Below are 16,908 nucleotides of genomic sequence, written 5' to 3'. Positions count from 1 at the left end.
CAGGTCTTATTACAGTCAACGCCATATAGGGCGACCTGCATGCCAGACGGGGATGAAATGGTGATGAAGACAGCACAACACCCAGTCCCTGAGTGGAGAAAATCCCCGACCCAGCCGGGAATCGAACCCAGGCCCGCAGGATGGCAATCCATCACGCTGACCACTCAGCTATCGGGGCGGACGGAAAGTAAATGGCTTCATGTGAATTAATAGTGAAGGCTGTAATAATGGCATTACAATAATAAAAAGGCATGAGAAAATAAGGCAGCTACTGATACCTTCAAATGTCTCAGTAGAGATACTGGTATATACTATGGTGTTAGAATTTTTTGATTCCATAACATGGTCAAGCATACAGGATTTTTTTTTTTTTTTTTTTTTTTTTTTTTTTTTTTTTTTTTTTTTTCCAAAACTGTGTACTTGGCAATTACACCATAGACTCAACAAGCATTATTTACAATAACATACTCATATCTGTCTCTCTCTCGCTGTGTGTGTGTGTGTGTGTGTGTGTGTGTGTGTGTGTGTAATGGTTGATTTGGGAGGAGGGGACCAAACAGTGAGGTCATCGATCCCATCGGATTAGGAAGGAAATCTGCCGTGCCCTTTCAAAGGAACTAGCCCGGCATTTGCCTGAAGCAATTTAGGGAAATCATGGAAAACCCTAAATCAGGATGGCCGGATGTGGGTTTCATCGTCCTGAATGGGAATCCAGTATGCTAACCACTGTGCCACCTCACCTCGGTGTGTGTGTGTGTGTGTGTGTGTGTGTGTGTGTGTGTGTGTGTGTGTGTGTGTGTTGTATTGATTAATTTGTTTAGAACTGTAAACTGTTGGAAAGTTGTTTCGTGTGTGCGTGTACATTGGCCCTGATGAATGTTCACATCCCCAAGGTGGGATGATGACAGCAGTTTCACTAAGTATTCCAGTGCTGCGCAGTGGCTCGCAGAAGCAGGGTGTGCCATGACAATAGTGCTTGCATCAGAGAAGAAAAAAATGAGATTCATTCTGTTGTAGGGATTGTACAGAACTGCTATTGATGAACATTTTACATGATTAATGTCAGATAGATGTATGTTCACAAATAGTAAATGAAGTGTTACTTCTTACATGATATTGTATCCAGAAAAGCAATGTGACTGTATATACTAGAAGAGCTTTCCATTACTTTGGTAGAGACAGAGAGAGAGATATATGAGAATTGCTTATAGCTTCCAGTTTTCAGCATAGGAATAGTTGAAGTGAAGAAGTAGTCCACGTCAAGAACAACTACATCATTTTATCTGAACAGAATTTTGAGAGGTAGCAGTTCAGCATTTGAGAGTAACAGCACTTAATGGTGTCTTATTTCTTAGGTTGTTTGCAGATGATGCTGTAATTTACCATCTAGTAAGGTCATTTGAAGACCAGTATCAGTTGCAAAGCGATTTAGAAAAGATTGCTATATGGTGTGGCAGGTGGCAGTTGACGCTAAATAATGAAAAGTGTGAGGTGATCCACATGAGTTCCAAAAGAAATCCGTTGGAATTCGATAAATAGTACAATTCTCAAGGCTGTCAATTCAACTAAGTACCTGGGTGTTAAAATTACGAACAACTTCAGTTGGAAAGACCACATAGGTAATATTGTGGGAAAGGTGAGGCAAAGGTTGCGTTTCATTGGCAGGACACTTAGAAGATGCAACAAGTCTACTAAAGAGACAGCTTACACTACACTCATTCGTCCTCTGTTAGAATACTGCTGCTTGGTGTGGGATCCTTACCAGGTGGGATTGACGGAGGACATCGAAAGGGTGCAAAAAAGGGCAGCTCATTTTGTATTATCACGTAATAGGGGAGAGAGTATGGCAGATATGTTACGCGAGTTGGGATGGAAGTAATTAAAGCAAAGACGTTTTTCGTCGCGGAGAGATCTATTTACGAGGTTTCAGTCACCAACTTTCTCTTCCGAATGTGAAAATATTTTGTTGAGCCCAACCTACATACATAGGCATGACCATCAAAATAAAATAAGAGAAATCAGAGCTCGAACAGAAAGGTTTAGGTGTTCGTTTTTCCCGCACGCTGTTCGGGAGTGGAATGGTAGAGAGATAGTATGATTGTGGTTTGATGAACCCTCTGCCAAGCACTTAAATGTGAATTGCAGAGTAATCATGTACATGTAGATGTAGAGGAGCTAGCATGCTGTAATAAACATGGGCACAAATTTGCAAGGGGCTAAAATGTAAGATTGGGTTTATTGAAAGTAATTTTGCACATTGCATTGTAGGATAACAGCACCTTAACATGAAACCCTGAGTTATCTAATTTTTGTTATTTTGACAGAAACTTAAAATCGTGAGTACACTCAGGCAACTTATGAACAGGCCTTAGAAAATAATAAAAAGCCCCTTATATGCATTTTGGCACTGATAGTTAAGTGTTGAGCCACTAGAGAGCATCTGGTACTACATTTGTAACCTGGCTGACTTATTTTGGTTGAGGTGGTTGCCACTAGATTTCGTCTTTACTGTGTGCAGTCATCGATACTTGGCAACAAAATGCACCCTTTCAGCCTCTCCTCTATTCTTCTTTACACAGTGGTTTCAAAAAAGGATGGCTATAGTGATTCTCAGTTTGACACTGGATTTAGTTGCTTAGAAAATGAAAAAGAATGTGATGTTACTTCATTACAGACAAAGTGATGACAATTCATCAGCTGAGTTACAGTTTCTTGCCAGTGGTGTAAGATAAATACATTCACTGTGCTTTAGCCAGCTGCTCCAAGATTTATGTTCACTGGAGACAGTTGTAAAACACATGGTTAGACTTCATACCTACACAGAAACTAAAAAAGGACTTCAAGTTTCAAGATTTTTACACGAAGTCCAGTGAACGAATATACTGGCAATTTTATTATCAGTGATCTTCAAAATTTTGTAACTCATTATTTTGAGCTTTTAATGGTCTCTTTATATGTCTATATATGTAATGTGGCTCATTACAGGATGTTTTTCATTAATAAAAAAATGTTTTTTGGAACATAATTTGAAGAAAAATACTATGTTACAGGGTTAAACAAGAATTATAAGCATATCAATGTACATAAAGACTTTAAAATTAACATTTGATATATTTGGATTAATCCATTATTCCAAAACAAAACAACCATCTACATTACTAAACAGCTGAAATGGTCACCAGTCCCCGTTGTAGGTTTAATGGATCCCCCAGGCAACAAAAATTTTATTTTCCATGTGTCATGTAATAATTGATCAATGCTGTCATAATCTGCTCTTTAGTAGGTATAATCTTACATTAAGGGTTTAACACAATAAATCAAGTACTAAAGCTAAAAACTGCACATCTATCTTAAGGCAGTGTAACTCACGATGAGCAAATCACCCACACTACATTCATCCAGTATTGATAGTGAGAGCACTTTGTGACTTCAAAGAAATTTTTCTATATTAACAAAAAACAAAATAAAAATATTATCACTTACTACATTTTCACTGTTCATCCAGTAAAAACTTCAGCATCACGCATGTTGTTTTATTATGCTACTTATTTACTACTAACAGTATTCACAAAACATTTTGCAGTTTCCACACATACCACCATACAGTTTAGGAGCTAAGACATCATAAAAATTGAGATGCAAGAAAAAATTAGTTTTTCTTAAAATGAAACACAAATTGCCCAGAGTCTGTACTCATCCAGTGTTTGATAACATGTGTACTAAGCAACTTATCAAACTAAACATAATCTGAAGCTGTTTTACACATAGGAGTTCGATTCTTCGTAGAATTGGAGATGGAGATATTGGTTAAAAGTATCACTCCCCAAATTTTGCAAAACATATGATATGGCAACAATTTATTGGTAAATTACAATATGAGGAAAATATGCAATAACTGTGGAATTAAGACTCAAAACCCGTGAATAAAGTGGACAACTTCAAACTGTCTGGTTTGACTGAATTGACAAAAATTAAAATCTTATTATGGGACACTGTATTTACAATGACGAGGAAAAACTGAAAGTAAATACTGTCAAGTGACAGTGAGGAAAAGCCTAAAAGCGCACAAAATAACCAATATTTTGGATTTTTTTTGCAATTTTCAAAGAACTTATTTTATAACAAGAAAGTGGCAGAAAAGTAAATGTTGTGAAGTGCCAAACAGTGTTTTAGGAGTAACACAAGTTGCACTCCTCTCAATTTCAAGTAGAGCAATTTTTCCCTCTTAACCATGTCCATACATCTTTTCCATGACTTCTGACCATTTTTTATCTGTTCCTTCCCGTACACACACAGTGACAAAAGAGTTTTGGCATTTAGTAAGCAGATATTCCTCTTAAGTTTTTATTCACTTTCACTTTGCTGTCATTTCCCAAGTAGAAAATTCAACAACTGTCAGAAGTTTGAATGGTCCAAATGATATTACCTTCAATTAAGCTCTGACTATAAGTGGACGACAGGTAGCAACAACACAGTTATGGAGTACATATACTAAATTAGGACCAATCACAGTCACATTTCAAAATATCTTTATTTTATGACAGTTTTGGAATTAAAAAAAACCTTATGTGTATCAATTGTAATTATACATAAAAATTTGTAATAGTTAATACATAACAATACAAATTACATAATTAATTATTACCACTACTATGCCAGCTGATACATGCTTCCAGGTGATGCACGTAATGATCTAAAACGAAATTGTTATTCCAAAACTGGTAATGAAATAAAGATGTTTTGGAATGTGGATGTGGTCTTTACTTGTAATGCAGTATACCTACTTTGCAATGACATTGAACTCGAATATGATGATTAATAAATTATTTCAACAATGGATATTTTTCAAATGCTTAACAATGAAAACAATGTCACATATTGGAAAAGGGAGTGCATGATATGAAATGAAAAATCATGTCAGCTGTATGGAATAAAAAAGAACAAACAAATCCAAACTTAAAACACACTTTTGAGGAAGAAAACTATTTCCGTGAAGTTCATTACTCTTGTCCATTATCATCAACACTGCTGATTGATCACAAAAGCCTCTTAACAGTCTGTCTCCATGTTTTCTGATCTTGTAGCTCGCCCATGTTTGGTTTGCCTTCCCCTTTAACTGGTCCATCCATCGACTATGTGGTCTTCCTGCCATATTTTCCTTTTGACTTTGCCTTGAATGACCATCTTTCCCAAGTTATTCTCTCGTTACCAAGCTGTGTGTCCAAAGAACTGCAGGATCCCCGAGTTCTTGAGGGACTGATTTGTTGGTTTGGTCATCCATCCATGATATTCTCAGCAGCCTTCTGTATTTCCACATCACAAAAGCATCATTTCTTCTTCAGTTATTGTCCACATTTCAGCACCATAAAAGAGAACTGGAAACACTACAGATTTCAGCACTCTCAATTTAGTGTGTCTGGTTGGTGGCTCAGTCCTTCCAAGTCACTGTCAGCTTTGGTGCAACATCCCAACCAAGAACAATTCTACATCATATTTCCTGAGTAGTGCTGCTCTCTTTCAGAACCACTGAGCCCAGGTAGACAAACTGATCAACTTCTTCATACACCGACAATACATCAGTAGCTGGTACTGACTCATGAGCTTGACCTTTTTCTTACTAACTTATAATCCAAGTTTCTCATAATCTGTGTTTGCTCTATCTAGTAGTTCCTTCATTTCCCCTTTGATTCTACCGAAATCTTAAATTAGATTCTTTGTCCTCCAATTTGGATACCACCAGTCCAACCATGAAGACTTTTTCTCATAACATATTCTCAGCAGAAGTTAAATATAACTAGTGACAGAATGTATGCCTGTTGAACTCCTTTACATGGCTCAAAGAGACTTGAAAGTCTTACCTAGGTTGATTAGTGTCTTGATATCAGAACAGAGATTTCTGATAAGGGTAAGATGATAAGGAAAGTCCATTTCTCCTAGTACGCTATTTCCATCAGAAACAGTCAAATGCCTTGCTACACTTTACGAATCAAAGAACTAAAGTGGTACTGAATTATATACGTTTTCAGTTAGCTGTCTCACATTGAGAATCTGCTCTAGTGTTCTTTCTTTATGCACAAATCCAGCTTGCTCTGGCGGTATTTATTTATCTTAGTAGGTTCTCAGGCATTCATGGATGACATTCAGCTCAATCTTGCTGGCATGTGAAATCAAGGAAATGGCTCTGTAGTTCCCACAATGCTGTGTGTTTTCTTTCTTATGAAAGTGAATCATTACTGACATGGTAACGCAATGATTTCCTAACTCAGATCTCCAGATGCTTTGATAATTTCGGCATTAATAAGGTCAATCCAGATGCTTTTTTGTTTTTCAATTTACCTATAGCTTTTCAGATTTATTCTTTTCCTAAGATATTATGTTCCTTCTCTACTGGAGTGTATTCATTACCAAGTTTTCCATTTTTATTCATGTAGTATGTTCTCCACTGGTCAGCAGCTAGTTCTATATCAGTCAGTGTGTGCCATCTTCAGAATCTACAACCCATGTCCTTGGTTTGAAGGATCTTGTTAGTTTCTCTATTTCATTGAACATGCACCTGGTCTTAGAGCGATCCTGGAACTTCTCAGTTCTATCACATGTTTCACTCGTGTAATTATTCTGGTCTCTTCAGTAACTTCTCTGTATTAACACTGCTAAGTTGTCACACAGTGGAGTTCCCTGTAATTCTCTCATCTTCACTACTTTTCTGTCCTTAATGATTTATGTGGTCTCATTAATAAGCCAATTACATTTATTCTTCACTTTTTTGCTATCCTTGACTACTTCCTCAACTGTTTTGACTAAAGTCTTCTTCAGGAAATTCCATTTTTCTGCGGATGTCACATTAACTGAGTGACCCGTCAAAAGTATTTTGTGGACTTGATTCCTAAAAATTTCAATTTCAGCCTTTTGCTTTTGGAGAGGACCATTTACATTCCAACAGTTTCATTCTCAGTTCAAGATATAGAAGCTGATGGTCAGAACCACAGTCAGCATCATGAAGAGACCTGATGTTTTTAAAGGATGATCTCCATCTTAACCCAGTCAGAGAATTGTCAATCTGATAATGGTAAGTTCCAGGAGTAAAGTCTTTGTGGATGATGCTGGAAGCAGGTGTTGATAATAACAAACCTATTTTCCTGACAGACTTGAATCATTTGATATCTGTGATCATTTTGTTTTTGTCCAAACCATGACAACCAAGTACTGCATTTGACAAGTCTCATTCCCCTACCTTAGCACTCAAATCTCCTTGGACTATGGTAACTTACTTTTTATAATATTCTTCTAACTCTTCATTACCAGCTGCTGAAGTTGCTGAATATGTATGTATAGCATTTAACTTGAAAGGTCTAATGTTGAATTTCACTGTATTAATTGGTCACTGATAGACTTGCATTCAATCAATGCGACATTCCATCCCTTGTGTACTCCCATTGCCAAGTAAAAAGCCCCCTACCAACAGTGATAGTGAAAATGGTCCCATTAAATTGAAAAATTGACAAAACCAGTAAATATTACTTGCTGAATAACACATGTTACTTAGCTATTACACAAGGGCAGTGACATGCTGATGGGAACTATTCAATAAGTTGGTGTATTCAGTCATTTTTCAACAGTGCGATGCTGGTGAAAAAGATCTTATTTTAGAACTGACAAGCATTTAAAATATAAAATTCTAATGGAAATCATGCTCTAATAATTTAAAACTGGCCAAAAATGGTTCACAGTCCATGTAACCAAAATGATTGGAAATGCTAAAAGAACACAGCCAGGACAGTCAAATTTTGTTCTTATTGAGAAAACTTTCCCCCAAGATGTTTGGAACAAAGATAAACTTTCAACAGCAAGTCAAGATGTTAGCAACAGGTTACATGGGCTAGGTTGAATTATAAATTACCAAGACTTTTGTCCAACATAAAACTATGAAATCTGGAAGTTCATGAAAACTGTGTCTTGCATAAGTGTGTGAATGTAGATGTTCCAACACAGATACATGGCTGGGAATTTTTACTGAAGACAAAGTAATTTAGTAAATTGTTTGATACTACAGCTTTTAATTTTTTGATCTGTTATTCAATAATAATTTTTCTCGTGTTTACTACATACGAACTAAACAATGAAGTATATAAAGAGGAAGGGAATAGAGCAAAAGATGGTAGTTTGGCATTGTTGGGTACTTGCTAAAAAATCTTAAGTACTCAGTACAGTCACAATCAGGTTCCCTCATGTTCAAGCATATTGTAAAGTGAAGTTTCCTTCCCTCACCTGTTTCTAAGAATGAACATTTCTTGTAAATATGTCAGGACTCCTGCTGTTACTAATTTCAAAATTAATCACCTTACAACTTCTGTAGTATTATGCTGAATTTCCACTGGTTTAAGATGAATGTTGCACAAATGACCAGAATGTCAAAAATATATACATATATAATTGTTACCAGCCAACACCCATGTACATAACATTTTAGTTCAATGACATTCAGTTTATGGAAACAGACAAAATATGATGAATTACAAACAGAAGTTATGTACAGCTACAATACATGCTCTCAGTAAAAGCACAATTTCCGCATGTGTCACGAGATAAGATGCACAGGCACTCATTTCACTGTCTACAATACTGATACAGTTCTCAGGATTTTATCTTCAAATGTACTTGGATTACATGTAAAATCTGATTTCATATACTTATGACTAATAACACACATTGAAAGCACAACAGTTTCATCACAGATAAGTACAACTACCATCAGTTTCACAATTATGAACAGCAGTAGCATTTGTTCAAATTTCTTAAAAAACAATTTGCAACTGAAGACAGTTCTCTGACTGAAGTCATGGTGTACACACAAAAAGTTAATATTTCACTGACATACCTGTCTGCTGTGTTCATGTAATTTGCAGTATGGAAAACACAATAACAAATAGTTAGATGGAGAAACCTAAAAACTCAGTTAACAAAGTGTAGTTGTTTGCAGAAGGTATATTTTTGGATGCTCAGCCAGGTTGAGACTCCATTTTTGTGCATAATAAAACGGATTACCTAATAATCTTTGAAAGGTGTTTCTGACTATGGTCTTACACACACCCTCTTTTTGACCTCGGATCAGATTGCACAATAATGGTATTGTCAACCTGGCTTGACATCAAGAAAAATATTGTCTATTAATTATACCATGGAACACCTCAAAAATCACTCAAAAGAGTTCTGTTATTAGAGTAACCAGAATACGATGAATGATAGTTACATAAAAACAAACAAGTACATTTAAGTGAATGCACAAAGCAGATGACATAAATATAGGTTAATGTTAGATAAGGATATACAAGACAGATACAATCCCACTAAATCATTAAAAATCAAAATTCTTCTATTTAATGTTGTAATATCTATCCTTTCTACTTCAACTAATGTAACTGGTGATGTCTTCCATTGCAATATGTGATCTGCTGATTGATCAACTGTCTTATGCAAATGAACAAATGTCACCAATTTAAGGTACATAGTTAGATATTATTTAGGGATACAAACAGTTTTCTACAAGAAGAGTACATTTGAAATGTGGTCCAACAAGTTTTCAAACAAAATAGACTTTATATATTCAGTACTTAGCGCAGTAAGACAGAACAGCAATAAATGTTTGGCACAAGTAGGAATGGAATCACTTTATAAATATAGTACTACATATTTCATTATTTTGTTAGAAAATATTTCATTATCCACAACATGCAGGAAAAAAATTAATAAAAATACAAAAATACATTCTTTCTTTAAATGCTATTCTTTGGAAGTACACAGAGCATCTATAGTGGATATAAACTACTTGTACAACACGGGAATGGATACAGATATACTTATTTCTTTTAAACAATTACTATAAAGGAACTTTTTAAAATGCATCTACTGTATACTCACTAAAAGCTTAACAATCACAGTCAGAAGTCTACACGGAGGAATAAATTAAACATTCTGGAGTGAACAGGTACATTTGCATGCAGTACAAGTAGTAACTAACTTCAGGTAGCACTTATTTCCCCAACTCCACTATGAATATTTCTTATATTCCACACTGAAGCAGCTTCCCTGCAAGATTTCAATGGATAAAAATTAATGCTTTGTTAAGAACTTCACCTTGAATTAACATGAGAGTGATTAGATTTAAATTAATTGTTTTTGTTTACAACTGAATATACACATGAAAGTGAGACAAAAGGTCAACAAACAAGCTAAAATAAAAATAATGAAACATTTAGTAAATGTACTGTCACAACTAAGAAGATTTATAAATATATGAAAAGCAATAAAAACACCTTTCCATTTTTACAACATATTACATGAAAAAAGGAAAATTATTACACAAGACAGTAACATTTATAGCAGACAATGATAATAGCTGGCAAAAGGTTTTCTTAACAAACTACCTACATGAATGAACGAAACCAATTAAACATTTTTTTTAAGTTACTCAGAGAGAAATATATATACAGTATAAACGAGTAGTTAAAATGAAACTAGTCACCACATAGTGGAGATGCTGAGTCGCAGATAGGCACAACAAAAAGACTCTCACAATTATAGCTTTCGGCCGTTAAGGCCTTTGTCTATAATACACACACACACACACACACACACACACACACGCACGCGCGCACGTGCATGCTCGCGTGAGCGCGCGCACGCACACACACACACACACAGGCACGCGCGCGTGCGCCCACACCCACCCACCCACCCACACACACACACACACACACACACACACACACACACACACACACACACAAACGACTGCAGTCTCAGAAAACTGAAACCACACTGCCAGTGGCAGAGTTGCCTGAGCCTGCAGTCGTGTGTGTGAGTTGCATTTGAGTGAGTGAGTGAGTGTGTGTGTGTGTGTGTGTGTGTGTGTATTGTAGACAAAGGCCTTAATGGCCGAAAGCTATAATTGTGAGAGTCTTTTTGTTGTGCCTATCTGCAACTCAGCATCTCTACTATATGGTGAGTTACATTCCATCCTGGATATTCCATTGTTTAATACGAAAGTAGATGTCAGGTGTTACATTGTAACAGAAAATGTGTAATAAACTCTTTACGTGTAGTCCTGTTTTCTTTTATTGCTCATATATAAATCCTTGAAGTAATCTTACATTTGTCTGCACATAAAACTGTATGGTGGACTCAATACTCACAGCTGAAAATTATCACCTAGAGTCCATGAGCAAAGAATAAATATGGAAATAAATGGAGCATAAAATATTTTGCAGAAGAAAAAAAATGTATGTAAGAAGAATAGTTCTTATGTACAGCCACAGTAAGTAATAAACAATGACACTATAAAATTTGTAGCGACCTGTGTAAGATACTGCAACCACCATATTCAGACAGCTGTATGGCACACCACAGAAGTCACAAACGCTAGTGATGGCAGAGGCATCCACTTTTGATTGCGAGCACAGCATTCTGTAGTGCACACTCTACAGGCCGGCCAAAGGCTTATAGAGTCGGGCCCGGCCCGCCTCCCTCTTAGTCATACGTTGGCATTTAGTCTGCGTGTCTCGGACTAGTAGTGCAGCCACTCCATAGCAAGTGTTTTCCTGTAGCAGTCTTCTTGAAGTAATGAACTGTTCTGTTTGACGTTACGTGTGTGCTCTTGTAGTCAGAACAAAATTCTTTCTGTTTTTTCATCATCAGGTGAGGGGATTCTTCTACTTTAGAATCAAATACTGTGTGATGAATGAAGCAAGGAAGATAAACACTGGTACGCAAAACTCAAGGACGAAAGTAACTTTTGCACACTTTGTCACTGCCAAGTAACAAAGCTCAGTGAAACTTGGACCACACTTAGAAAGAACTGCTACGGTATAGTACAGAATGTAACTGAAAGAAATACGCAATAAGACAAACAGAAATGACACTTTTACTCAAAGACAATAATTACCCTGAAGTCACTGTGATTTATGATGGTCCTCTGGACGATGATGAAGGTGGGACATGCTTCTTAATAATGTGTGTGATCATCACTAATGGTAACTTATTCTCTGCAGAGTCCTACCACACTGGCCAGAGGTTGGTAAGAAGGTCTTCTGGTAGGACATTCTATTCCTCCAAAAGGGTGGTTAACAAATGCTGGGTGGTTGCTGGTGCATGTGGCCGTGTTGCAGTACATCTCCCCAACACATCCCACATATGCTCGGTGGGATTTAAGTCAAGGGTAAGGGCAGGCCAGTCCATTTCCCAAATATCCCTCTTGCTCCAAGAGCTCCTCCATCTGTGCTGCTTGATGTGGTTGCACAAAGTCATACATAAAAATGAAGTCAGTGCTGAAACTATCTCTGAAAAGATACACACTGGGAAGGAGTATAGTGTCATAATAATGTTGACTGGTGAGTGTACTGTGTTCCAAGATTTGGATGTCAGTTTGTCCACACTGTAACACCTGGACCACCAAATCTATCGTGTACAAGGATGTTCCCCAGTGCATTGTGTGTTCCACCTCTCAACATGAAGGTACGTCCAGCATTGTTGAACATGATTGTTTTTGGTGGTCCAGGTGTTACGATGTGAAGAGACATTATGTTGCAATGATGTACTGACTTCTAAATCTTTGAACATGGTGCATTCACCAGACAACATTATTATGACACTACACTACTCCTCAGATGCGTCTTTTCAGGAGTGCATTTGGTCCACAGTTCATTTTTATGGATGACAAAGTGCAACCACATCAAACAGTAAAGGTAGAGCAGCTCTTGAAACTAGAGAATATACAGTGAATGGTCTGACCTGCCTCTTCCCCCAACTTAAATCCCATCGGGCATGTGCGGGTTGCATTCGGGAGAAATACCGCAGCATGTCCACATGCACCAATCACCATCCAACAGTTGTTAGCCATGTTCGTGGAGGATGGAATGCCCTAGCATAACAATTCCTTACCAATCTTGAGGCCAGCACAGGAGCACGTTGCAGAGCATGCACTGCTGTCACTGGTGATCACACATTCTATTAAAAACCATGTCCTACCTTTTACATTGTCCTGTGAACCATCAAGAATTCTGGAGACTTCAATGTAATTATTGTCCTTGAATAAAAGTCTCATATTTGTTCATCTCATTGCATATTTCTTTTATGCAGACTAGCACATACAAAAAGAGCATTTATCACATTTTTTTAAATTTTTATTCTATTTATTTGTTTATTTTTTTGGTAAAGGAAGTTTGCTATTATCAAATATAAGCCTTGAAAAAATTTGTGAGTACATTCAAATGGAGCACAGCATTGCATGGAAGTGAATCATGGACTGTAGGAAAGAAGAGAAACGAAGCATTTGAGATGTGGTGTTACAGAAGCATGCTGAGAATTATGTTGACTGACAAGGTACGAAATGGGGAAGTTCCCTGCAGAATGAACAAGGAAAGTAATATGTGGAAAATACTGGCTACAAGAAGGCGAGAGACGATAGGAGATGCATTAAGATATCCATAAATAACTTCCATTGTACTAGAGGGAGCCGTAGAGAAAAAACACTAAAGATTTTGGTTCCTGAAATGATCTATGGAACATGACTGATTGTGTAAATGAATGAATGTTAACACTTTCACACGAGCAAGCATGCCTCACACACACAGCCGCTATCTCTGGCTGCTCAGGCCTAAGCAGCCAGAGATAGTGGTCGTGTGGGTGAGGCATGCTTGCTTGGACGAATGAGTGTGTGTTTCTCTTTTCCAATGAAGGCTTTGGCCAATAGCTTAATATGTACATCTTTTTGTTCTGCCTGATTGCAACTCAGCATGTCATCTTTACAGTTAGTAGCAATCTATCCTTTCCATAATTGTTGATAATCCAACCTCGACTATCCATTGTTTGAATGAATGTTAATAAGGATAGATACATTTTATTACTTCTCTTAAAAATGGGCTGAACAATGATTGATTTTAATATTTTTGGAAAAAAATCGCTAAGACTGTAATGCATTACATATTTCAAAACTAATGTTTGTTACTACTTCTCAACACAACACTTTGGTATTCTAAAAATAACAGCAACACCAAATGAAAAGGAGAAAGGTACACCCTTTTTATGGACAAAATTGACTGACTCACTTATTTTTATCAAACTTATTTTTATTTTAAATAAAGTCATATTTATAACATGATGACAATCATACTGAATATGACAATGCTTTGTCTACCAAGTGCCATCCAAACTATAACATATAGAATAAACTATCTCTAATCTACAGCTGAAATTGGTAATGACTATTATCATATTATAAATGTGATTCGGACTAAAATTTAAAGAAGTGCACAACTTCACATGAGCTTTTATTTTTGAAAGAGTTGATTGTTTCAGGACTTATGATGAGGTACATTACTTTCAGCTCTTTCTTTCAAAAATCTGTAAAGCAGCAGAAATTTTCTACGTCTGTACAAAAGTGGTTCGTCCTCAGTACATGGAATTATTCCTTACCTAAAATTTCCACCTTTGCACTTCTCTTTCACCATGTGCTTAATCAAATAAATGACTTTTGTGATGACTTTTCTGCTATTACAAGTATTGTTTCATATATTGACATTGAAAATTTCCATATGGTTTATGACTTTTTTTGTCTGCTCTTAGGTTTATCACTAAACCAAGAGAAAAAACTGTAAACATCTCTTTTATCTCAGTTAAATATAAATTTCTTATATGAACTATGAATACACTTACCTTAGACAGTTGTCTGGAAGTTTTACAGCTAAACACCACAAAATTAGAGCCAAAATCACGGACCAAGTACGTAAAGGGCCCAAGAGAAAAGCCATTGTTCCATAGGCAAGCCAAAAGAAATATGCAAACATCATCTGCAATGTCGCTATCACAGCAAATGGGAAATGATGAAGAAATGTATGCATTATTGTGCACGATTTGTTTGCGACTTTATGATAAAGCCTGGAAATATAAAGAGCAGAAATTAAGGACTATCAACATGTGTATTACTCTCATCAATGAGAAGAACTCTTTTTAAAAATGTACCTTCTTTCCAGATAATGTGCAAGGAAGAGGGTAAGTGGAAGCTGAAAACTACACATCTGAAACATTAAAAAAGAAAAAAACAGTCTTCAGAACACAAGAAATTGTACACAGGCATTAAGAATATTGCCTTAATTAATTACAATGAGAAAAATACCTGCAAAAATCCATAAGCATAAGTGAAAGAGCCAGGGAGATAGCTCTTATTGATGAATATACCCCATGCAAAAATTACGCCAGTGTAGCCTTCTATCACTTCACCCACTGACCACGGACCTACACATTAGAAATAGAAAAAAATATTATGAGAACAGTAAGTCCTGGAGGGGCAAAAACACTTTCATCGTAAAGTATGGAGTAACTGCAAGTGTCTGGGGGGAGGGGGGAGGGGGAGGGAGCAGGGTTGAGATGGCTGCTGGGTCTTACAGGGTCTTTTCCTACATCTACATCTACATCCATACTCCGCAAGCCATCTGACGGTGTGTGGCGGGGGGTACTTTGAGTACTATCTCAACTAATCTTAAAGTCTCATTTTATTTAATGCCTTGTGGCATCTATATTAGCCACCCTAGAGAGAGAAAGCCATGTAATATCTAAAAGAGTAATTCAGAAATTTTTCATGTGATTATTTTTATTAGCAAAGTGGTGAAATTGGGGGAGAGGGGGACAATGGAATTAGTACAAATGAGTAAGTAAAGGATTGTTAAGTAATAGTTTAGTATTGATTTGCAATAATTATGTGTTGGTTGTTTTGTGTGGCAACCTTGAGAGTGGGTGCAGCAACAGACGGCTGTGGGAGAACTGTGTTCTGTTGAAGAGATGTAATGACTGAACTGCATCTGCCAGGCCAAAAGAGATGACAGGTTTGCAAAGGAGCTGAATTACAGGTAGTGGAAAAAGAGAGAGAGAGAGAGAAGGAAGAGGAAGAAGAAGAAGAAGAAAGAAAGAAATACCAGAAAGTAGTTGTTCGGTTATTCTCTTTTAGCCATACTGGAAGTTTCAAAGGTGTCAGCCAGTACATGCTCCATTAAAGAATATTCTATGGCACATAAAGCTTTATTAAATGTTAAGCTAAATATAAAGACTTAACTGGCCAAGTTGATCCCAGGTTCTGGGAGTCAGGCTTGTGCTGAGATTACTGTGGGTATAAATGTGCTGAGGTTTAATACCATTCATATGACTAGCCAAATACACAGAACACTGGAAGGATAGTGTACCACAGGTATGGTTGTCAGAGGCACTAAGTGATCCAAAGACATCAATATCTTGGCCTTGGTGTTTTTAAATCAAATCTTTGTTATTTTAAATCAAATCTTTATTATTATATCACACGCCCCACACAATCACAGATAGTGACATAGATTACTTGTCAATCCTAACACTATATAGAGACTAATAAAATTAATCTAGCGGTATATGATGTTTGATAATAAAAGTGAAGCATCCAGAAGAGGAGCAGGAAACTAAATGAAACTTTACACGGTTTCAGAGGGTAAATGATGTTATTTCAGTAATTATAAAATTAAGTCATATTTACAAAGAATTCAGCAGTACGAGGCCACGTATCAGTAAGAAGTAGCATCCACTTTCGCCTGTACGCTACACTGCTTCATTTGGAAAGGGTGTCACATAGCCGTTGGATCATCTCCTGAGACAAGCTGGCCCACAACTGCAGTAACTGGTCCTCAGTACATCATCTACTGGCACTGGGACAGAGTTGACGTATGAGCTGGTCCCACACATATCCTATCTGGGAAAGAGCTGGGGATCTCGCTAGCCACAAGAATACCTCAACATCATACAGACAGTTCATAGCGACACATGCCAAATGTGTACTAGCACTGTCCTGCCCCCAACACTTCTTGGAATGTACACTACCGCATTTTCAACAGTAAGGCT

General features: G+C 36.9%; 1 protein-coding gene across 1 annotated transcript in view; it reads right to left on the bottom strand.

Moving 5' to 3' along the window:
* Positions 1 to 8,408: 8,408 nt before the first annotated feature.
* The window catches only part of LOC124620369 (transmembrane protein 62-like), a 71,200-nt gene continuing 62,700 nt past the window's right edge, over positions 8,409 to 16,908 (bottom strand). The window contains exons 11-14 of the mRNA XM_047147039.1: positions 15,167 to 15,285; positions 15,013 to 15,068; positions 14,707 to 14,928; positions 8,409 to 10,083 (exon numbers count right to left, since the gene is read on the bottom strand). Coding sequence (XP_047002995.1) covers positions 10,017 to 10,083; positions 14,707 to 14,928; positions 15,013 to 15,068; positions 15,167 to 15,285 — 464 coding nt within the window. The 3' untranslated portion in view covers positions 8,409 to 10,016. The remainder of the gene's footprint in view (positions 10,084 to 14,706; positions 14,929 to 15,012; positions 15,069 to 15,166; positions 15,286 to 16,908) is intronic.

This window comes from Schistocerca americana, chromosome 6 (genome assembly GCF_021461395.2).
Source record: "Schistocerca americana isolate TAMUIC-IGC-003095 chromosome 6, iqSchAmer2.1, whole genome shotgun sequence".
Taxonomy (NCBI): domain Eukaryota; kingdom Metazoa; phylum Arthropoda; class Insecta; order Orthoptera; family Acrididae; genus Schistocerca; species Schistocerca americana.
The sequence above is the reverse complement of the archived record's forward strand: the minus strand, read 5'-3'. Positions and strand labels throughout refer to the sequence as shown.